Genomic DNA, 24,110 nt, shown 5'->3' with positions numbered 1-24,110 from the left:
CTTCTTCTTTCAAGTTATTTTATAAAACACCATTATTTTTTTCCTCCCACAAAAATGAGAATGTTAATTTTAAAAGAGTATTCTGTGAAGGCACAGGAGTCAGATGCTTTATCATAACAGGATTTATAGTTATTTATAATTAGGCATAATTACACACCTCGTTGTAATTATTTATTTGTAATTTTCTGCGTGGCTTAATAAAAATTATAGAGTTGCAGGCAGAACCACGACGGCATTTCATACAGGCAACGGACGCGAGGTTTACAGAGAGTGCTCTTTGATTTCAGGAAAACAGCAATCTCAGGGTTTACTCTAATATCATATTAAATGGAACCTAAAAGGTTCACATGAAGGGAGTTTGAGGCTGATTGCAAAAAAATACACATGCGTGGAAAAGGCTGGAAAAAAAATACCCAAAAAATGTAAGATTTTTTTTAAATCCTTCTTGGTCATTTTCCAAATTTCCAACCATGAGAAGGTGCTGCTTTGTGACTGTAAAGAATCCCACTCGAATATTTCAAGGCAGAGAAGTTGCGGGCCATTTGGAGAGCACAGGATGCTGGTGTTTAGATCATGGATACGGAAAGTCCCATGGCAGCCACTTTGGACTCTTGCAAGTAGAACTGGGTGCTTGTTCTGCGGACCTCTGTGCCGGGGGGAGAGGGGGGAGTGGCAGATTTAAACTCATGGGTTTCAACGGATGGATGACCATGGGATCCAGGGAAGGATGAGTCCTGTCTCTGTGACCAGGATGGACCTGGAGTTACCTGAATCTGCACCCATGATCCCGTGGTCTGCTTTATCAAGGTGCAGCCGACCTACAGGAAATCCTCACGGGTTTACCAGAGGCACTTGGGAGTCGGACACAGGCAGGGACCTGTCCGTCACCTTCCAAAGCTCCCTTGTTGGTTCCACTTTATTTTTGGTGGTAACACCAGCGAGCCTGAGAACCACCCTTTTTAACCCATTTTTAAGTGCCCAGGACAGTGTCGCTAGCCGAGGGTGCCACGCGTCACCCTACAATTCTCTAGGACTCACTCATCTTGGGCAACTGGAACTTTGGACCAAGTGGCCAAAGCCTGGCTCCACACATCCTCCCGTGACCTTGGGTAAGTCACCTCCTGCTGGCCACACTTCTCTCACCTTTAAAACAAAGGAGGTTGGTTGGGCTGGTGTTTGGTTTGGGGTTTTGCAATGCCAAAGGGGAGGGACCCGTGAGGCTGCAGGGCCACTGTCCCCAAGGCAGCAACCACAACGGCAGCAGCAGCCACAACAAACGTGGGTGTGACACTTGCAGGGATCAGGTGAAGGCAGCGGGATCTAACACTGACCCAGGTGGCGGTGGACGTGGGCGTGAAGTTGGCCTTGGCGGTGGTCACCGTCACTCACTGAACTTTAATGAGATTGTCACCTGATTCGCCTTGAATCCATTCGGTCATTACCTGTCCACTAGATATTTTAAACTTTTAGGGGAAAACGTTGTTTGGAAAGCCAAGCATGCACGTTGCAATTAGGATAACTCGCAAATTAGATGAAAACTGTCACACGGGCACACACACGAACTCTGCTTGGGTCCGACTATTAAAACGGATGCCTGTTGGTGCACGTTTGCCATCAGCTTCTGTTTTAAAAACCCGCCTCTGACTGCGGAGTGGCGCTGGGACTTCGCACGCCAAGGCTGCTTTCTCCCGTCTGAAATTCCACCCCTGGAGCCAGACTCAGCCGGCAGACCTCGCCTCCGCCAACATCTGCGGTCAAGATTCAAGTGACCAGCCGTCCGCTCGGGTCCAGGAAGCGTAAACCAGGGGATCAGATCGGGTATCGGCCCAGCGTGAGGATCCAGGTTCCTTCATTATCTGCATCCAGCTCCCGCTGGTTGCCCTGGGACCACAGGGCTGTCGTGGTGAGGGACGCTCGGTCCACCCTCTGCCTGTGAACTGCAGGAGGGGAGGCACACAGACACACAGTGTGACAGACGCACAGTGTGACCTCCTTTCCACGGAGTCAGCCGCACAGAATGGCCTTGGACGGTGGAGCTGTGCAGGTGCCTGGGGTCCCCGCCCGCCAGAGCTGGCTGCCTGTGTGCAGGTCTATGGAGTCTGAGCATCTCCTGGGTGGAGAGGCGGGGCCCGCGGATGGCCACAGCCGGGCGCTTAGAAGGGGGCGAGACATCACAGTGGGCCAGGACCCAGCAGCAGGGGAAAGTGCTGGAATAAAGGACCTCGGGGTCACCGCGGAAGAGCGACGGCATTTTGGATGGCCTGAGTCGAATCCAAAGCCCGGAGCTGGAGAGGGTGGCCAGGTTCTTCAGGGAAAGGGACATACCCCGGCATGTTCTGTCTCGGAAGTTAGGGAAATGGAGACGGGCGCGGTGGCACACGCCTGTCATCCCAGCCGCTCGGGAGGCTGAGGCTGGAGGATCGCAAGTTCAAAGGCAGCCTCAGCAACTTAGCGAGGCCCTAAGCAGCTCAGCGAGACCCTGTGTCTAAATAAAATGCCACCCAGGGCTGGGGTGTGGCTCCGTGGCCGAGGGCCCTTGAGTTCAACCCACAGTCCGCCTCCCCCCCCCAAAAAAAAAGAAGGAGGGGAAATGGGTGACGTGACTGAAAAAGAGTCCCAGGAGACAGACTGGCGAGCCCTCGGGTGGCTGTGGCCTCATTGTGGCCTCCCTATTTACCTGTTTAGTGATTCTCATCACGGGCCCCACAGGATGGCAGGCACAGCGACTGGCCCACTTTTTGGGTAAACGGTCAGAGAGTAAAGACCCTCAGCTCGGCCGGCCACGTGCTGTCCACCTCCACGGCCTGCCCCGGAGCTCGCGCCAGCCAGAGACAGAGGTCCAGATGGGATGGCCGCGAGGCTGAGACGCTCCGGGTACAAACCGGGCCTGGCTTCACCCCTGCAGGTCTAGAAGGGAGAACGTGGCCCCCGGCAGGGCCGGAGCGGGATTCAAGTCCTGGATCTGCCACTCCGGACCCCGGGACTGAGTCCCTCCTTTATAATATAAAGCAGCCCCTCGGCCCTCGGGCTGTGGGCCTCCAACAGAAGACACGGGAGAGAACCCATCAGAGCCGCCACCTTCCGCCCTCTGCCAGGTTCTTCGGGGGCTGTCCCCGACCGTCTGCCCATGTCTTCCCACAGCCCCACACCGTCCCCTTCTCCTGGCCCATGGGACCAGTGACAGACACCCGTACCTTCTGCACCAGTAAGGAAACAGGGCGGGGAAGTCCATGTCATAGCTGGAGCCGGAGGGCGCACTCTGCAAAGCAAGCCCTGCTCAGGAGAAAGACGGACACACAGAGTCTGCAATCCAGACACACGGACGCAGGGGGGGGCACGTGGCCTGGTGGGCACCACTGCCCGGCGGGGAGACTGACAGGGTGAGGGTCCCCCGCTAAGGCACCTGATCACTCCCCCGGGTCTCCTCCTTTCTGAAATAGTCCTCATAAGGACGGGTTCTAGAAAGTTCTGCCTCATCAGGTTGAGGACCCTCCTGTGGGGCCTCGCTTGTGCCCGAGTGTGTCCCTTCTCCATCCTCGGAGTGAGCCGACGGGGTCTCGAGAATCCGGGGACAACACGTCCAGAGTGCTCAGTGCAAGGTCACCGCTGTCCATGACAGGCGTGGCCACACGCGCTCCACCAGGCGGGACCTCCGCTGACACGCCCACGTGCAGGGCGGCTTGTTCATTCACGAACTTGCGAACAAACCCGAGGACCGCCGACCGCCGAGGGCTGGGCTGGGCTCCCGGGGCTGGGGAGCCTCTCCGCCCCACACTTGTCCCCCATAAGGGGCCGAGGGACCCGCGGATCCAGGCCCCGGGTGACGCGACGCTGTAGGCTGGTGGCCCGACTCCAGAACCACATCCCCCACCCACGTCACCGAGTCACAGCTGCGACCCAGGATCCCACGAGGGGCCGGGGCTGGGCTTTTCCACGGAGAATGTCCCTATGAGGGTGGGTTTGGGGGACGAGCCAGGGACAGGGAATTCCCGCCTCACAGAGGAGGTGGCCTGGGGCACTAGAGGACTCGGGGACCCTCTCCCGTGGGTGGCTGGGATAGGCTGTGCCCTGAGACAAAGTGGCGCACGTGTGTGGGAGGCAGGGCCTTCAGACGCTGGACACAGAGGGGCGCTGGAACCCATCAGGTCCCTGCCAGTCCCGGGGGACAGCAGGTGGCAGCTCTCCGAGGTCCCCTCTGAGTGTCCTCGGCTCCAGGGCTCTGTGCAGAGGCCAGCTCTGCAGCCAAGAGGGCGATGGCCCAGGACCAGAGAGGGGCCGTGACTCAGCTGCAGCAGATGGGGTCCCCGAGAGCGTCCTCCTCCCCAGCAGCTGCCCGCGGCACGCTGAGGGCCAAGGACGTCAGGGCCAGGGCGGAGGCTGTGTCCCCTTAGCATGACCTAAGGCAAGAGCCCAGTCCCTTGGCCTCGAATCCGAATGAGCCAAGGTCGGCCTCCGGCGGGGCAGAGCCAAGCCCTCGCGCGGGCGGGGGAGGGGGGGCGGTCCGCGGGGCCAGATGGGGCCTTTGGCTCCAGGACCGCGGCCGACACAGCTGTTTCCCATCGGAGCCTGGTTCTCATTTGCTTGTGGTGATGTCCTGGTTGTTTAAAGAACGGGGATCATTCCAGCCTCCGGGAAGGAGAAACATGTGTGTTCTGCACCCGTACCCGGGAGGACGGGCCGACCCACACACAGCCATGTCCCTTCTGCTGCTGGGCACACTGAGGGCTCAAGGTGGGCTGATAATAGGTAGCACCGCCAGGATTCAGACCCAGAGAAGATGGTTCCGCCGTCCACCTTCCCACCACACCACAGCGGAGGCCGGCCATCCTGGTGTGTGCTTCCTGGACACCTGGGGAGACCGAGACGGCCTCAGGCGGCCTCAACGTCAGCCCCTCTGTCCACTGAGCCTCCTGGGGTCACGGTCCCTCGCCAGGCCCTGCCTGTCCCAAGGTGCTGGCTCTAGTCCCTGGGGGCCCCGGAGCTATTCCAACAAGAGGTCACGTCCCCTCGCGGCAACAGGGTGACCTCTGGTTCCACAGCCTGCTCCCGCCACCCCTCCTGTCCACTCTGCGCCCGAGCAGCACCCCGTGGGGCCCTCACGTGTGAGGCCTGCCCCTCCCTGGGCTGTGGGCACCAGAGACGGTGAAGGGCTGCGGCTCTGACTGTCCACCCCTCATGCTGTCTCCTGCGGAAGGAAGGACGGCTCGGTCAGCCTGGGGGGCTTGCTGGGGAGCCCCCACGAAGGCGTCCTGCAACGGCCACTGGCCTCTGGGTAACTGGACCTCGGGTTCATGTCCAGACTGACCAGCCACCGCCTCCCAGAGTCATCCTTGGGACATTCCATGGTCACCCGGCCAGGAGCCCTCCGCCAGGCCACGCAGGGATGGTGCTCATTCAAAGGCCCTTGGAAGCGGAAGCCGGTGTCCTGCGGTGGGGTGTTTGTTGGATACTCTCTGTCGCTGCTTTTTGGAAGGTCATCTGTGACATCCGCTGCAGCTGGGGACAAATCGATCCTCATCCCCAGGAAGGCACAGAGATCCCTGCAAAAGGCCGGCTTTCCTTTCAAAAAGCGGTTTCATTCCTGCTCCTTGAAACTCTGCTCACGGCTGGGAAGCAGAGGCCTGAAAAGTGGCTCGTCACGGGGACTTCCTGAGAATCTGTCACTGAACCGGCAGCATGACACGCACCCAAGGTCCTAGGTGTGGGAGTCCACGTCGCCCGGTTCAGGGAAGCCACTGAAGGCTTGGGCTTCTGGGGAAGCAGCTGTGGGAGGCTCCTGAAGGTCCCTCCGTGTGCCGGGTGCAGAGCTGCAAACCTGTTATCCCAGCAACTTGGGAGGCTGAGGCAGGAGGATCGCAAGTTGGAGGTCAGCCTCAACTTAGCAAGACCGGGTCTCAAAAAATTAGATAAATAAGAAGGGCAGGGGGTGTAACCTCGGGGTACAGGGCCCCTGAGCTCATCCCTAGCACCCAGATTCTTCTTTTCCAGGACACACTTGTCCTTTGTTTACTCCTTTCCTGTCTCACTTTGTCCTGGGCCAGTTCTCGCTCCTGCCAAATTGCTGTCTGTTCTTTCTGCATCTTAATGGGTCCCTTCTCTCCCTCCCCAGCGTCCAGTTCAGGTCTTCATCACAGCCCTTCTGGGTTGGACGTCCTCTTTCTACTCTCAGTCTCCGGACAGACTCCCCTCTCCAATGCACTCTGCGCGCAGTAACCAGAGCGACTTTCTCAGACCAGTCTTGCACCACGCAGCTCTCCTGCTCAAACACCTTCAGTGGCTCCCTATTGCCCACAGGATAAATCTCCAGCCCTTGACGTGGTCTTCAATATCTGGGTCTCTGCCGGACGCCATCAGCCCCCACTGCCCACCGACCCTTGTTCCAATCACTGTAAAATCCATTAGTGACCGTGTTTTCAGTTTGCAGTCCCCTGGGAGAATTCATGATTTCTCCTCAGTTCTCTTGGCTGGGGATGGCTTTCCGTGTCCCCTTGTCCTGTCTGCTCCTGGCTAACGCCCGTTAGGACATGGCGTGAGCGAGAGCTCTTCCAGGAAGCCTTCCGAGCCAGCTCGGCACTGCTCTGGGTTCAACCACAGACCTGACGACACTTTACAGACGTCACAGTCCGTTCATCTCACAACAAATTCAGCTACAAAAGACAGTCAGGAAGAGAGACCGGGGGACAAGCCACTTACACGCTGACCCTGCCCACCGTTCCGCCGTGAGGACGTTCCTTGCCGTGAGCACCTCGGGATGGTCTGTCTGTCCGTCTAGCCCAGGGGTCAATGTCCTGGGGTCCGTGGACTCGAGGGTCCTCAAGGTCAGATTCGCTGATTCCAACTAGAACTTAGCCAGCCCTTCAAGCCCGAATGTAGGCGACAGACGTGTGGGTCGGTGACGCCCGAGACTTGGACGCTGACGGAAACCGCAGATATCGCGGGTCCCGTTGCTTGGGGAGCAGACGTCTCCAAATATCACTCCCAGCTACAGTCGCTGCCAGACCTGCTGCCAGATCTGGTTAACTAATGGGTCGATAAAGAAGCGAATGCATTCTTACGGCGCAAATTGGATATTTTAAAATACGTTTCGGGAGCTGTACTTTGATATCACTGCTTTCCTCTGCATCATGGATCTTTTGCATTTTGAACCCTTCTTCAGAGACGAGAGGCACAGGTTTCACTAGACACCAGAGGCTTCCATGACAGAGAACAGGACCATGTCCCTCTCTGTCCTGGGAGCTCAGGGGAGGAAGGCACCAGGTCCCTCAGCTTCCAAACCTAGCACCTAAACAAGCGGGAGGTCACAGGAGGGGTATTCTTTAAAAATGAAATGAGACTATTTAACATTTCTTCTTTCCCTTCATCTCTCATCCATCCATCCATCCACCCACCCATCCATCTACCTATCCATCTATCCATCCACTCACTCATCCATCATCCATCCATCCATCATCCATCATCCATCCATGTACCCATCCACTCATCATCCATCCATCACCCACCCATCATCCATCCATCCACCCACTCTTCCGTCCAGCCACCCCGTGTCCATTCCTCACGCACCACCCTCGTCCGGTCCAGCCCACGGTTCTATCAGTTAACATCTCTGTAGTCAGCAACTCAGATTCAGTTCTGCAGCTCAGCTGGGCACTTGGTCAGGAGTGACCAGTGACCAGTATGGAAAGAGGGAACACTGTTTTCTGGTATGGCCTTGGGCATGTCACAGAATGTGCCCCAGGCCGAGGCCCAGCCCCCAGCCTGTGCCCAGACCCCTGAGTCCCCAAAGCCAGGAGCCGACTGGTGTCTTGCTTTCAAACTACCCCAGCACGGTCGGTCGGTGGAGCCCTAGAGGAGAATCCCGCTGTCACCAAACCCGCCCACCGTGAGGCAGGTGGCTCGGGGTCTGCCTCCACCCGAGGGCCAGCTCCCGGCCTCCTCTCTGCGTGGCCAGGGGGGCTTCTTTAACCCTGTCCTGCAGGTCCCTCTCTTTCATTATCTGAGGAGCGAGCCTCCCTGCTGGGGTTTTGGGGAGGCTGGACAGTCGTCTCCATGGAGGACAAGTGAGTTGATCATGGGCACTCAGCTGGGGAGTGCAGGGCCCAGGGCAAGTGTGCCATGACCTTGGGGACCGTCACTCAGTCCATTTCCTCCACGGAGGAACCCTGGACAAAGGGGTTAAGGAATTCATTAAAACAAAAACAAAAACAAAACAAAACAAAAAACACTTTTTTTTAAAAAACTGCTTAAACCCACAAGTATCTCAAGTGCAAATGAAAACAGCAAGACGCTGTTTTAATCCCTTGGTCAAAGATCACGAAGGATGATAATCAGCTTCTAGGGGGACCCAGGAAGTCACAGAGGCTTTGGCAGAATTGAGGACACCTCTCGAGGGGCCAGTCCTGCGTAGCAACGTTCCAAATGCACAGGCCCCGTGAGCCGCGATCCCAGGTGCTGTCCCCCACCCTGAGGACGCAGGCCCTGCGTCCATCCACTGCGAGGAGCATGCACACGCACACTTGTGTGCACAAACACACGTGTTGATATGCAAAGGAAAAATCTAGAAGGAGAAATCAAGACCCGTCCGTAGCTGTTCTCTCTGAAGAATGGAGTGAGGGCTGCGTGAACTCGCCCTTCACTCCTGGGCTTCCGCGGGGGCTTTGTTTTATCAGCTGACCCCCCCCCCATGCCCTCTTCCCTACTCTGAAGTGGCCAAGTGCATCCTGCCTCAGGGCCTTTGCACGGGCCTCGATCCCTGTTCATCCAGCTCGTCCACCCACACTCTTCAGGTCTCTGCTCAAATGCTGCCACATGGAAAAGTCCCCACCGAAGCCAAAGGGCTGCCCCTGCCAGACCCGCGTGACTGGGCCCATGCCCCCTCCCTTCCCTGGGTGTGTAGGTGCTTGTCACCCTCTGACCTAACACAGAACACCCAGTACTCGCCCATCAGCCAGCCGGCACCGAGCTCACAGGGTGGGACCCGCGTCGTGGTGTCTCGCACCTTGGAGACGCTCCCCAAATACTGACCCAGTGCAGCAGCCGCGGATCCTGTAACCACGGCGCCGTGACACTGTGTAGCAACCATGAAAACCGAGTCCCCAACGAACCTCAGGTCCCAAGGGGGGGGAGTTTAAAAAAAAACAAAAAACCTTTTAAAATAAAAATAAACCCCATTTCCCGTCCCAGCCGCCCTGGGAGGACAGGACGGAGGCACCGGCCGCTCCCTGGCGCGTAAACACCCAACGGCCGGCGGCAGGGCACACAGGGCCCTTGTCTGGGAGGCGGCCCTGCACACAGCCCCTTTCACAGCCCGGGAGCAGACGCGGCAGCCCACAGCCACAGCCTGTGCCCGCACGTCAGGCGCCACGCCCTCCTGGGACAGCCGGGCCACGCGAGTCTGAGAGCCCTTCACGTCCACCCCGCCGTCCTCAGAGGCCCGGGCTCCAGGACCATCACAGGCCTGTCACAGAAAGGTGACCGGGTGCAGGGTCTCGATCCCCAGGAGTGAGGCGGGGTCTGGAGTGTCACTGGCTTTTTAAATGGAAAGAGCAGCCTCAGGCCCCCGCCCAGAGCCCCGCGGAGCCCCCCGAGCCTCACGGCCCGCGGCCGTCCCAGGGCTGCCCCAGGGCTGCCCACCACGCTGCTTAGCCGGGGCTCTCATCCTCGGGTGGTTTTGCCCCGGGGGACACTTGGCCAAGTCCGGAGACGCGTTCAGTTGTCACGACTGGGGGGTGGGGCACTGCTGCCCAGGGGGCAGCCAGGGATGTGGCTGGACACCCCACGGAGCCGGCGCGGACCCACGATGAAGGATGATCCTGACCAGAGTGCCCAGGGTCAGCGGCCCTGGGTGCCCTGTCCACTCTGCTGGGGGACCTAGGGGAAGTCCAGAGGCAGGACTGCTGGGAGCGGACACGGGCCGCAGGCCGGGGGGACTTTGATGCCCAGGAGCCCAGGCACAGGGGCTGAGGTGCCCTAGGGGCTGGCCCTGCTGGGGCTCCGCGTGGCTTCTCAACAGCCCCCAGCCCTGCACCCCCCAAAACCACCCTCAGGCCCAGCCGAGTCCAGGCCCGGGCCCAGGAGGCCAGGGGGAGGCAAAGGCCTCGCTCTGGGTCCAGGCCCCGTGATAAGAGGGTCCCGCGGCCCAGCTGGGCTGGCTCTGAGGACAGTGGGCAGGACCTGGACACCAGAGGCCCCTCGAGGCCCGGCCCAGCTGGGGGCTCCTCCTGGCCGTGGAGCGGCCGGGTCCCCCTCCTAGGGACAGCGGGTCCGCACTGCTGACCTCGGCCCACTGCTGACCTGGCCCTGCCCCTCTGGCACTGCGCCCCGGCTGACCGCGGTGTCCCTCTGGGGCTTCTTCTTTCAGTGGATAAACAAGAGCTGGGATTCGCGGGAGGAGCCGGGAGGGGTCGTGACTAATAAGACGTCCCTGTTCCCAAAGGCGCAGAGCGGCGGGCAGGGCCACGTGGGCCCAGAGAGATCCCGGACCACTCCCTCCCCACCCCCAGGTGGCAAAGCCACGGGGGCGAGGTGGTGGCATCCTGAGAAGCCAGCTTCGAATGCTGGGGTGTGACAAAGACCAGGACAGAACATCTGGAAGTCCTTGGTGGCCGGCAGCCAGCACCTGCCTTCTGGGCCTGGCGCCTGCTCGGGGCCTCAGGGGACACTGAGGGCCTGTCCCCTTCCCCACGTCCTGGGCCCCATCCCTCACTGAGTAAGCCCGTGGCCGGCAGACAGAGGGGTGTCAGTGAATGACAACCCAGGGCCACTGTCCCTGCTCGTCCTCTGTGGTCCCCAAGGAAAGAGGTGCCTTGCCCTAGGGGTCCTAAGGGGCCACCCAGGAGACTGAGCAAAGTGACTCTCTAAGGGACTCAGGATCTGCTGAGCAGCAGGGCCAGCCCCAGAGGGGACCAGCAGCACCTGGAGGGGAGGTGACAGGGGTGACCCTGCAGAAGCCGCTGTCACCATTAGACCAAGTCACGCACACAAAGCCTCAGCAAAGCCCCAGGCTCAGCGAGCACACAGTCAACGGCACGGCCAGCGGCACCCAAGGTCCCTGGCCCCGCAGGCTGGGGGCCCACCTGTGGCCCTGTATGGCCCTCATCCACCTGGACCTGCTCTGTGCGGCCCTTTTATGTGAAAAGGATTTTTCTTGACCGAATTGTCCTGGGCACCGAACCCGTCTGCCCTGGCACAGGCCCGGACATCCGCGCACAGGAACATTCTCTTCTGAGCTCCCAGTGGACACAGCCCTGCCCCCGAACCTCCAGACCCCAGTGTGTGGGACGTTTCTGCCACCTGTCAGGGGCGCCTTCCCACGCTGGCCGTCGGGGCCAATCCAGAGGCAGCGCCCTGTGGCCCAGCTGCAGTGCCCTGGCCTCTGTCGGTGCCCGTTGGTCAGTGGGGGCGCTCGGAGGGGACAGGGCTCCTTCTCGGGCCTCTGACAGGGCTCTGCTGGCCGAGCTGCAGCCTCAGCCTCAGCTGGAACCATGTGGACAGAGCCGTCCAGCCCTTGTGCCACGGCTTCTCAGTCACACATCCCCTGTGGCTGGAGTGACCATGTTTGCGTGGAGCCTGTGTGGGTACCCATGTCTGATCCCTGGGCCACATACGTGACGTGTCCTACGTCTGTAGACATAAATCTACGCCTGCATCAACGCTAACCCCCCCTTCGGTACCTCGGCCTGCGTCTCGTCTGCCCCAGCCCTGATCTACCTCTACCTGCAGCCCGGGGCCGGATTCCTACCATCTCTGTTCTGTACCCAAGTCTGATCAAATTCACAGCGGTCCCTGTCTGAGGTCTGCAGTCTACATGGAACCTAGACCCACGCGGAGCCAGGGCCGGAGGAGAACCGGGCCTGCGCCTTGCTGTCACCACAGAAGACCGGGTTCATCCGTCACCGGGCGGTGGGTGTCTGCGCTCTGCCACCGACTACAACTTGTAAAAGGAGACTTGGTCTCGGTTTTCTCCTGGCCCAGCATCTGTCTCTAGGTCCCTTCCTGATAAATGAAAGCTAAACGGCCGGCCACGAGGTTCAAGTCCTCCGCCGTTGGCCACCGGCGGAGCAGGTCCCCGGAGCCCGTCGGGCCTGGGCTTCTGGTCTGCACTTTGGGGCCGATGGTGGGACACCCGGAGTCATATGAACACGGAGCACGCCCAGTTGCCACCTCGAGGCCGCCGTGGACTGGTGAGTGTCCTCCTGAATGACAGGCGCCGTGACGGCGGGCGTGGCGAGTTCAAGGCTGAACTCGAACCGGCAACGTCCCAAGCCAGGCCCACGCCGCCCAGCACGCAGGCATGGTGACCTCGGCAGATGTATTTTTTGAGACGAGGCATGAGGCATGTGGCGGTGCTTAGGGGAACTTGCCGGCTATTTGTAGAATGTTGCATCACGTCATTTGGCCTGAGTCACACCGACCAGAGAGGAGCCGGTGGCCCTGAGACCACAAAGCCTCCCAGAGATGGCTCCAGCGCCCGCCCGCGCGCACCGCCCTGCCCAGCGCGCTGAGCCTCTGCCCGGGCCAAGGTCTAGCCGGCCACCTCCACCCCCACCAGGGCTAATTAGAGACCTGGCAAATCAGAACCGGTGGAAAAAATCATGGCAAGAGGACCTGGCCCGGCCCCAAACCAGCCTCGTCCGCCCCCGAAGGCAGCAGCTCACACCCAGCTGCAGGGCCCAGGGGACCTGTCCCTCCACTCCGCAGACGCTGGGCCGGAGACTCCTCAGGAGTTCCCTGATGATCCAAAGAGCACTCTCTGCGAAGGAAAAGGTTAAACGAACCCTGCAAGAGAGGCGCGGAGACAGCGGTCGCTCTGACCCGGGAGCCGGGCTGAGCTTCCCCAGAAAGAAGCCTGGGCAGCAGAGGCCGCGGCCCGCCCCGGAAAGAGGCCCGGACCCAGTGCCAGCATGCTCAGAGGGCCCTTCCAGCAGCCGAGCCTTGCCCAGCGCCGCCCGGGGCCCAGCCAAGTAGCTGTCTTTTTAAATTTTAATTCTTATTTTTGCAGTGCTCGGGGTGGACGCAGGGTCCGGTGCGTGCCAGGCCAGTGCTCGGTCCTGTTGGGTTAGTTTGTTTTTAACTCTGCATCCTCTCGAAATCCTCCCTTCTGACCAGCGGTTTTCGTTTTTATTCAGCAAGACCCACCCTCAATGCACACGGAGATCACACTCTGTGCACCCTGGGTTCCTTCATGGGGTCTTGGTCACTGCCGACAGAGATACGCTGGGCATGCAGGGGTCCTGGCCAGAGCCGGCAGGCTGGGTGACGTCTGACCTTAAGAGAGGGTGGCCTTCGAATACAAACGAGAGAACACTAAGTGTTTTTGTGAAGTAAACCCCCTGGCAGGCAAAATCACCCTGATTGAGAACGAGTGGACAGTGAAATCTAAGTTCATCTGAGCAGCGGTCAGCTGTTAATTAGCTGAGGACAACCATCAGCCCGGCTTCTGACACGGGCCCCACGTGAGCAGGACATGGCTGAGACCCGAAGCTCCCGGCCGCTTCACAAAGGAGAAGGATGGAAATGACACCTTATTATTATTATTATTATTATTATTATTTTGGTACCAGGGATTGAACTCAGGGGCCCTCGACCACTGAGCCACGTCCCCAGCCCTATGTTGTATTTTATTCAGAGACAGGGTCTCGCTGAGTTGCTTAGGGCCTGGCTTTTGGTGAGGCTGGCTTTGAACTTGTGATCCTCCTGCCTCAGCCTCCGGAGCTGCTGGGATGACAGGTGTGCGCCACCGCGCCCGGCCTGACACCTTAATTGATTCTAAGGACAACGAGCATCATTTTTAGAAGAACCCAGACATAACACGCAGGAATTTCAGAACAGTCTGACTGCGCCTCTGGGCAAGGTGAGCTGTTCAGCTTCAATCTCCCCTCCCGGGCTCAGGCCTCACCTCCCGGGCTCAGATCTCCCCTAGTGAAACTGCTGAACAAACGTGCTCCACCCCGTCCATTCTCCATTGTAAACACGCTTTTCTTTTTTCCATTCACATGTCACTAAATTGAAATCAGGGACACAGTCTTTTGTATATTTCCTGTCTGACTCCTCCAAAAAGAATGGATCCTCTGCCCAGCACCCCGGTACACGCCCGTAATCCCAGGGACTCGAGAGGCGGAGGCAGGAGGATCGCAAGCTGGAGGCCAGCCTCAGCCACTGAGCCAGACACTGTCTCAAGATAAAAAATAAATAAATAAATTAAAAGAGCTAGGATAAAGCATCCCCGGGTTCAGTCCCCCAGTACCAAAAGGGGGAAAAAATGGATTCCTCTCTGGCAGGGTTTTTCTGTCTCCGTTACCGCACTGTCTTTAGGATCTGGCGCGAGGCCGGGCCTCTGCATGGCCCATTAGCGGTTTATTGAATAAGCGGGGAGATGAATAGATCTACATGGATGTAATTTTTAAAGCATTCATTTCCGCTCACATTCAGGACTCGGCCTTATCCACCGGCTTCTCCGCCGGGCATCGTCTTTAAACAACGGAGATGCTTCTTCCTTCCCCTCTGCTCTGAGTCCGTGGGTCAAAGAAACTCAAGTACCTGGTTGGTTTTGAAAAGGGAGCAGTCAGGGGACTTCCTCCCGCTGCCCTGGATCCTGGGGGCTGGAGAGGGAGCTGGAGGCAGATGCAGGTCTGCCCCCTGGACGGAGCCGGCCTCACCAACACCCAGGTGGACACGCCCCGGCTCCACTGTAGAGCGCCTCCACGCCCACCCCCAGGTGCTGGGGGCCGAGCTGAGGCCAGTTCACAGAGAGGCTGGTGGGTGGGGGTGGGGGCGAGAAGCTGAAGTTAAATGACAAGAGCGAGCCAGAACCGATCGGCCTCCTGAGGATCAATAAGAAAGAGAATCAAATAAGCCTTCAAACTTATCAGGACAGGGAGAGGTGGCACCGTGCGGTGTGCGTGTGTGTGTGTGTGTGTGTGTCTGTGTGTGTGTGTGCACGGGCTTAAAATAAAACTCCTATTGGGGCCAATGCCCACGCCATTCGACACACAAGCCCGATGACAACCTGTGTGTCATGCAAAAAAAAAAAAAACCCATAAAAATAAAAACGACTACCAGTACTGCCTCTCCACCTATCTGCCTGTCCATCCGTCCGTCCATCTGCCCACAATCACCTCACCCCGTCTTCTCTTCTGTGTGTGGAACATTCTATCATGAACCTTGGGTGGAAACCTGCTACCTGTCCCCCTACCTGTGCCCCTTTCCATCAGTCCAGGCAACTTCATTTTCTAGCAAAAGAGAAGAAAGATGGAGCAGAGAGATTCTGAGGTCGAAAGACCCTGCGTCGGACACCCATCCACGCCTGATCTTCCTGTGGGACCCTGGACAAGTCGCCTAACCTCTCTGAGCCCGAGGCCCATCTCTTAGAAATGACGTATCCTAGGAACACGGATGTAACTGGGGCACGTGAGGGTGCCGTGGGAGAAGCCGGTTCCTGGCACATGAAGAAGCCTAGCGGGGCTGGAGAGCAGGATCAGGAAACCAAGCCACAGCCTGAACTCAGATTCCTTCCGGACTCTCGCTGCTGGTGTTATTTCTCCATTTCTGGGTCACCCGGTTCCGGTGGACCACTGTGGCCAGGACGTCCTCGGTGCGCGCAGCTCCGAGCTGGCACTGGGGAGGTAGCCCTTCCTGGGCGTCCTCATTCTGCTAACGTGGCTGCCGAGTCCCGCTGATCCGATGGTGGCAAAGCTCGTTGGTGCGGATGCCGAGAGCGTCAGAGGAGCCGTCTGCAGCCACCAACCCATCGACCCCCACTCAGCACAGCCGTGTGGGGACAGAGGGACCGAGCCACGCTCAGGGCCTATGCAGCCAGCAGGCGGGGAGAGCAGCCCACGCAGGAGGCGAGGACACGCGCTCTGTGACATCCAACGGGAAGGGCCACTGCGACCCTGGGCTTCAGGATGGAGCGGGCGACCTGAGAGCCAAGGACTCGGGGTTGGGGCTGGGGCGGGGGTGGGAGCTGCCCTGGGGCTCCTGGGCCACGTGGCTCGGCCACATCGCCCTCTGGCCGGCGGCATGTGGGGACCATCTGGGACGCTGCTCTCTGCCAGCGAACCCTGCCCTGCCCTCGTGTCTGACCCGCCTGCAGGCAGCTCAACAGGCCCCTTGTTCGCCCCACGATGGCTGAGGCCCAGCACAAGGCCAAGCTGGCCCCGGTCTCGTGCCAACAGTTAAAAAAAAACTTTGAACTTTGGTTGGGTTCCAGTGTGTCTTCAGCACCGGAAAATCAGGACGCGGGGCCAGACCACCGTCGCCTAGGGCTCCCCAAAGAGAACCAGGCGCCCCGGGGCAGAGTCCTGTCGGGGACCCAGTGGGACGGCACGCGGAAGGGAGAGCGCGTCCTGCCTCACCCCTGGCCGCCGACCGAGGATCGGGTCCCTTGGGACTTTAAGAGCGGCCACTGTGCGTGGGGAGCTGTCACCCCCACAAAGCGCTGGCCGAAGCCAAGGGTACCGATGGCCCTTTCCCGAGGAGGCTCTGAGGCTGGCCGGCTGGTGTCCAGCCTGGAGGTTGCGGGAAGGTCAAGCTCAGAACCCTCCACGGGGCAGCTCCAGGCGGGCAGCGGGACTTGGTGCCCAGGGTCCTGCTCACGGCCCAGGCCTGCCCCTGGGTGCAGTTCAAACATGAGTCCACCCAACCAACTGCCCGAGACAGTGTCGTCCACCGACACACAGGAGGTGGGACTGGACACCGGGGGTTCCGAGCAGCGTCCCCTCCACACACGACCCAGGGAGGCCCAAACGTCTTCAGACGTTTCCAAGTAGCCTCGGGCCCAAACCGCTGGCTCTGGACAGTCAACCTCTTAAAGTGAGTCCAGTTAAGGAAGAAATGCCCTCTAGCCGGCCTCCCCCAACACAGGAAGTCCCCATGGCGACATGGCTTGGGGGTCACACAGACACCCCGTGCGTCCCCCTGACTCTGCACACACCATTTCCTGCGATCGTCACCGCACTCCTGCAAGGTGGACACCAGCCCTGTGGCTGTCTCCCAGCTGAGAGATTCGGTGGCCTGCCAGCCTCCCAGGGTGGGAAGGTGGAGAGCCGGAACTCCACCCGGGTGGGCACGAAGCCGGGGGGGGGGGGGGGGGGGGGGGGGCCCGGGCCCATACCTGTGTCCTACCCCCCGCCCAGCAGAACGCAGACGCAGGGCCACATCCCTGCTCACCAGGCCCACGGGTCGCCCGCCCCCCACAGAAAACACAACTGCCTTCTAGACTGTCCCAGGAGGCACGCAGACAGAAGGGTGACGGCCTCTGCCCGTCCCCAGAGTCCCCCCAGCCCCCTGTGCTTGCTGGGAGAACCAAGGGCAGAGGACACCAAAGAAACGGCTCTGGTTCTGGCCACGGGGTGGGAGGTGCCTTTAGATACCCGGATGTGACCGTGCCCACGCGGGTACACAGCCAGACAGAGCGTGGACACCCGCGTGTGCACCCTCGGCCCCGTCTGGGGCACCAGAGGATGTGCGCACGCCCCCCGCGGAGCCGGCCCCAGAACATCAAGGTGCAAACAGGTGACAGAACCGAGGGAGGTACTCACCTGGGTCCCCAGGGCGATCAGGGGGCTCGGGTGCGGGTCCTGTGGGGAGAGAAGGAAAGACACGTGAGTGAGGGGGACGTCCCCACCAGAGCGACGCCATTTTCAAACAAACAAAGCCTCGTTTCTCCAGCTCTTGGCCCCGGGGAGGGAGGGGGCAGCCCTGGCTACAGGGAGGTGACAGAAGAGCTGGGCCAATCCGCCGCCCCCCACCGTGGCACTGTCACCAAGCATGTCCCTGGGTGTTGGGGTCCTCGGGACAAAGGAGAAGCGGGTGGCAATGCCTCGGGGTCCTTAGGCAGGACCTCTGAGGGCTGGCGGAGGGACCGGGGAGGGACAGAAGGAGGAAGGCACCTAGGAGGGCAGGCGGTGGCGGTGTTCAGCCCGGGGTTTCCGAGGAAAACAGGAAACAGCGCACAAAGGCTATTTCTGTTTGCCCTGCACAGAACCATCTCGGGGCCTCGATTCTGGGAACAGGGCCTCTCGAGCCGTGGCTTACAGAGAGCCGCCTGGTCCTGGGGCCCGGAAGCAGACAGACACCCACTTTGGGGCTTGGCTTTATCCTAGCAGACTTCCCGAAGCCGGATTCTAGGAAACCTTGCGAATTAGCACCAGCCCAAGGAAGTGAGGGGAAGGGGAGCCCTCTGCACCCCGAGGCTCCGGCGGAGCGGCCCCTGCTTTCCTGATCCCTGTCCCGTCACCTCTTTACTGTGATGCCTGACTCAGGCGGGTGTCAGGGCCAAGGTCATGGGCACAGGTGGAGCTCTGGCCTCTGCATCCCCCATCGCAGGCTGGGGTCCAGTTCCCAGTGCCCCCCCACCCCACCCCGGGGCAGCCCACAGGATGGACGTTCTAAGAGAATCTCCTCTTCACACGCCAACAGGCCTCAGACCCAGGAAAACCTCGAGGGGAACTTTTCTGCCCCCTCCTTCCCCGAGGGCCAAGTGGCAGCTGTGCCCCGCGGAACCCAACATCCCCTGAGCCACTTTTGGGGGGTGAGTGGGCCCAATGGCTCCCCTTCCTGGGGCCCCCACCAAGCAATTCCACGGCCGCTCACAGGCAGGAGGAGGGGGCCCGGCAGGGTCCCTGGGCGTAGCAACCGGCCCTAGTTTCACCTTCAAGGGGCAAGATCTTCCTGTCTGTGGCCGGTGACCTGCACCAGACCTTGGGCAGCCCACCCAGGGAGCGCCTGCTAACCCTCCCCTCCCCGGGTCCGTCTGTCCACTCGGATCCCACCATCTAGATTTCTGATTAGGAAAAATAAGAAACTGCATCTCAGCCACGAAATTAGCCTCCATCCTCAGAGCCAGCTCCTCGCAGAGCACGGCTCCGGGGGTGTTGGGTGCACGCCCAGATTAATTAAGCTGTACTTCACAGCTCATTTGGCTATTGTTTGGGGCTTACGCTTCACCGCTCCGGAATCGGGGAAGAACACCACACTGAACCCCCTAAGAACCTCGCTGGAAAAAGAGCGTCCCCTGGGAAAGCCAGGGAAAGACCGGTCAACCACATGGACCAAACGGACGGCCTGGTCCCTGCACCCAGCTCTTTGATTTGCTGTTCCAAAGGGAGATGCGAGACCCCCCCATCTCGCGGGGTGGTTCAGGGTGCACGATTTATTTAAAAGCTTCTGGAGGACCCGAGCGCCGGTACTGCCCACTTAGCATCCTAATTAACAAGGGCGGGAAGAGGATGCGGTGCTCCCCGGAGCCCCGTCACTCACACTTAGGACTCGCTTGCCAGGGAAATCTGGTTGCGCACCTTGGAAATGCGAGACTCTCCCTAAAGAGGCTCGGGCCCCAGGATTCGAGGTAGGGCTCTGCAGTCTGCGGAGAGGTGTCACTTTCAGCAACATCCTCCTTAATTGGAAAGGTTAACGAAGCGGAACTGGGTCAATGATGCCGGCTGCCTGATCCATCCTGTCTGTCTACATTGGGGCTCTCTGGGTTACAGTCGAGTAAATTCCTGTCTGTCAGAGGAGGGCTCCTCCCGGGGCTCCAGGGGACAATCCGCACCGCGCCCGCTGGCCACAGCGGAGAGGCTTCTGGAATCTTCATGCTACCGAGACCAGGGAAGGGCTTTTACCCCCCACCCACTGCCATGAGTGGACTGGGGGAGTCCAAGAGGGAGCCAGGGAGACGGACCTGGGGGCCTGACCTCTCCACAGCGCCCCACAGCCTCTGCTCACGGGACTTGGCGACCCCTGGGCTTGGCCACGCGATTGGCTCAGTCCCATGGGGCATCCTCGGACGGTGACTCAAGCCGAGGCCCTGAAATCCACCTGACCTTCACCTGTTGTGTCTTTGCCACCACAAGAACGTGACCCCCGTGGGTGGCCTGCTGGTCCCGGGAGGATGAGAGCCCCGTGGAGCAGCCTGGAACCCACCTGCAGCCGGAGCCGCGCCCAGCCCGGGGCAGCCGACCCCGCGCACCTTCCCCGCACGGAGAAAACGCACGCTGCTTGCTGTTTGGACCCAGAGTTTGGGGTGATTTGTGCAACAGCATTATGGTGGCAGTAACTAAAGGATACACTTTCCAAACACGGGATGGAATGTATTTTCCCACGCCCTCAACGACACAAACGCCTGCAGGTGCATCCCAGAGAATGGAAATAACTGTAATGACCAGCTCTTCCCTACCCGGGGGCCCACGGAGCGCCGGCTGTGTGCGACTGCACCATTACATCAAGCAAGGGCACCCTTGTCCATGGGGATTGGGTTTCTGGCAGTACTGGGGGTTGAACCCCGTTCAATGTCTGCGCTAAACGTGCGGCTCCTCTTCTGCTTGGACGTCACCGAGGCGCTGGCTCTTGGGTGTTAGGCAGTGGCGTTGGGGTGGAGGTGACAGTCCTGCCTCGGGCCTTCTGAGTCTGCTGCACAAGGCCTGCAGAATCTGTGGGTCCCTGCAGCACACGCTCAGGCCCGGACACCCGCAGGAGCCACATGGAAGGGACAGAATATAAATGCAACGGGGACAGAAGGAGCAAGTTTCCACTGTCAAGACACTGGGTCAGAGCCTCTCTCCTCGGCCTACAGGGGGCCCTTCTCCCTGGGTCCTCCCCATCTAGGAGGCTCCGGGTGTTTAGGTCTTTTTATAAGACCCCCCCACCCAGGCCGACTCATCAGGGCCCCCGTCACCGACCCATTTTAACTTAGTCGCCTCTTAGAGACCCCGTCTCCAGGCGTAGCCCGTTCTGAGGGCCTGGGATTTGGGGTTTCACCACAGGAAGGGGGTGCACAAGCAGCCGCACGCGCAGGCTGGAGACCTGTGACCCCAAACGGCTCAGCTGCTGCGACTTTGCTTCTCTCGTTGATGCAATGGTTAGAGGTGAGGCTGGCTCAGAGGTTCAGTGCCCCTGAGTTCCGTCCCCAGTACCCCTCACCCCCCACAAAAGCTTCCATGTTTTCATTCTCGCAAGCTAACGAAGGCCGAGTCACGTCCTCTCCACTCAACCCTGCTGAAGCACAGTCGGCTCTCCCTGCAAGCTCCTGCAGACACTGGCTGACCCTGTCTCCCCCGACGGCGGTGGAGCGGGTAAAGGTGGCTGATTCCGTTTGAATGGACACTCTGTGCCAAGCGCATGCGATACGGCCGCCCCGCCAAGGGAGGGATCGTGCTTCCCATTTTTGAGATCAGATAACGGAGACTCGTGGACGAGAACTGGATCAAAAACGCAGGGCTCAGAAGGGGCCGAGCTTGGGGCAGTGAGCAGGTTTGGAAGTTTCCAGAAACTGCTCTCCTAACAGTATCCTGGGTGTTCCTCAAAGTCTGAACCGACTGAGTCGGAGTCTCCGTGCAAGGGTCCAGAGAATCTGGATTTTTATTGAATTCCCTTGGGCCGGTCCGATGTACACCAGACCCAAACCTGGAAGCCCCGACCCTGTGCCATGGTGATCCAACACCCAAAGGACCCAGATGACAAAGGACAGGCTCCTTCCGTGGAGAGCCGGCCACCAAGTCAGAGGGTCACACAGTGGGGTCCTTTCTAGATGCCCCCCGGGAAGTCCTGGTGAGCATCTCTCACGTGTCGGTGGCTGCGAGATGCCGGCTGGGCGCGTGCTCGGGAGTGCCCAGGGTGCTGGGGACCGCCGCCCGCCACACAGAGCGCCCTTTGTGGTCTGAGAAGAGTGCGTCGGGGAGGCGACCGCAGGCCAGGATTGCTAACTCACCTTCCAACAGAGCTCAGGGGAGAAAACTGAGCCCCAGAGAGAGGCCCAGCCTTCCCAGCGCCCGGGAGCCCAGGCCTGTGGGCCGAGGCCCTTTCTCTGGCTGGACTTGTCTCCCTCGTTAGTATTTCACATTCCTTCCGTATTTTTAAGCCTAAACCCCAGAAAGGATCCACAGAACCTGCACGTGAAGCTCAGGTCTCCGGGGCTGGTGTTTCAATCACCCACAGCCTTGGAAACTATGAGAAGCCACAGATACGTGGAAACTCGGGCATTATTTGACTGATTTCACAGCTTGGTGTGTGTATCCTGGAGCACAAATGATCCCCCCAAATCTCAACCACTGGATCTAACATTTTGTTCTGTATGTGCTTCAAGAGGTTTTATAACTCAGTACATCTGTCATCCCAGCGGCTCGGGAGGCTGAGGCAGGAGGATGGCAAGTTCAAAGCCAGCCTCAGCAAAAGCAAGGTGCTAAGCAATTCAGTGACACCCTGTCTCTAAATAAAATGCAAAATAGGACGTGGCTCAGGGGTCAAGTGCCCCTGAGTTCCATCCCCAGTATCCCTACCCCCTCCAAAAAATACACAGATTAACAATCCTCTGAACTGCAAGGTTCTGAATACCCTCTGCCTGAAAGATTAGAGGCTGGAGATATTAAATGCCGTGGGAGGCCTGTGGATGTTTCCAGCTGCTTGAGTTTTGGCCTGTGGCATTGACAAAATATTTGAAATCATTGCCAGTGTTTTAAATTCAGGTTATGTCACGTGCAGATCTAGATTTCTCACTTCTCTTTTGAAAAGCAGAAGATGGAGCAAAGCTGGCGAGGCCCGTGCCCGGTGCCCGGCTGCTGCAAGCAGCTGCATGTGTCACACCCACATTGATACTTGCCTGAGGTCACATGGGTGGTCAATATTCACAACTGTCCGAATACTAGCCCGTGGTTAGGCTCCTCCCGAATGCAAAGCATTATTGTCAGCAGGCAGTAAGTAGTATCTCATTTAAACACCACGCCAAACGTAGGGTGTCGGTATTAATAGTCTCCTTTATGCACATGATGAAACTGAGGCTTGGAAGAGAACCAATGTGCTCCATGTCATTCGTCAGTAAGTGGCACAGCCAGGACTTGGACCAGAGTGGCCCGTGGACACACTCTTGGATCATGATGGGACAGCGGGTTCTCAGTAGTTCAATCCCGGTGGGACTCGCTAAGCTACGGTTCAGTCGATGAGCTGGCAGCACAGGAGAACGAGGGACCTCGGGATTGGATCAAATGTTCCTAATGCCATTTCCCTGCTGGGGGTCTCCACGGTGGTGACTGAACGGACACCCCCCACCCCCAAACCCAGCACCCCCCTATCCCATCTAGGTGCTGGCTAGTCAGTCCCCAGTACCCCTCACCACACCAACGGTGCGCTCCCAGTGCTTCTGAAGGTGGCCACAGGGCTGTTCGGACACTTGTCTTCCTGGGGCTGGGGACAGTAGCCACATCTCGGGCTCAGCCCAATGACCCACGTGTCCCAGGCAGGGACTGCAGCACCCGCCAATTTTGCTCCCTGTCGCTATGGTCATCAAGACGGGGGCAGGTGGCCCAAGTGTCCCCGAGACACCGGCTGGGATTCCAGGGACACTGAGCCCTGTTCTGTGGCTTCTGGGACTACGGGGTGTGTCTGCTGCTCCACGAGGACTGGTTCAGAGCTGAGCTGCAGAATCCAAGGTCAGATAGAAGAAGAAGGGACTTGTGCAAGTCTGCAGCTTCTTCCCGCTACGGGACCCAAGGGGACGCGGAGAAGCCGTCGCTTGCCCTCCAAGATGGCCGCAGGAGCAACAGGCCAATGGATCTGAGTTTCCTGACGAGATGCAGCCTCTCTCCGTCCCTGACTGGAATCCAGCCCCGTGGTTTCTGGGGGAGCCCATGGGACCCAGGGGGCAGCCGCCCGCCCTGCAGGCTGCACACGGTTCAGGGCAAAGCTCACCCGAAACCCAGTGTCCTCTCCCCGAGTCCTGGGTTCGCCCCATTTGGCCAAGACAAGGTCCCCAGTGCCTCCCTCTCCCTCTTCTCTGAGAGCCGGTGACCGGGACGTCTTCTGTTCCAAGGACACTGGATCCCAGCGCTGGGAAAGCTGAGGCGTCCTGCCCACGCCAGGCACGTCTCCAGGAGACCCCACACAGACAGCACGGCCAAGGCCACCGGGTGGGGGACCGTCCCGGGCAGCCAGGGGGGAGGGCAGCTCTACACTCAGGCTGTGCCTGTGAGGTGCTGGGGACATGTGGCTGTAGGGACACATGTGCTTCCTCTTGACAGAGTCAGGATGAAGGCGGGGGCCTCCAGGAGGTCCCCAACGCCCCCCCTACATTTCCTCCTCAGTGACAATGGCCACCGTGAGAGCTGCCGTTGACGTCCAGGTGA

At 59.5% G+C, this 24,110-nt stretch overlaps 2 protein-coding genes across 28 annotated transcripts in view; both read right to left on the bottom strand.

The window, feature by feature from the left end:
- The window catches only part of Rbfox1 (RNA binding fox-1 homolog 1), a 2,023,047-nt gene that overhangs the window by 1,313,626 nt on the left and 685,311 nt on the right, over positions 1-24,110 (bottom strand). The gene's annotated exons all lie outside the window — the stretch shown is intronic.
- The window catches only part of LOC144367585 (xylosyltransferase 1-like), a 118,155-nt gene that overhangs the window by 32,119 nt on the left and 61,926 nt on the right, over positions 1-24,110 (bottom strand). The window contains exon 2 of the mRNA XM_078024578.1: positions 17,538-17,576. Within this exon, the coding sequence (XP_077880704.1) occupies positions 17,538-17,576 (39 nt within the window). The remainder of the gene's footprint in view (positions 1-17,537; positions 17,577-24,110) is intronic.

This window comes from Ictidomys tridecemlineatus, chromosome 10 (genome assembly GCF_052094955.1).
Source record: "Ictidomys tridecemlineatus isolate mIctTri1 chromosome 10, mIctTri1.hap1, whole genome shotgun sequence".
Taxonomy (NCBI): Eukaryota; Metazoa; Chordata; class Mammalia; order Rodentia; family Sciuridae; genus Ictidomys; species Ictidomys tridecemlineatus.
The sequence above is the reverse complement of the archived record's forward strand: the minus strand, read 5'-3'. Positions and strand labels throughout refer to the sequence as shown.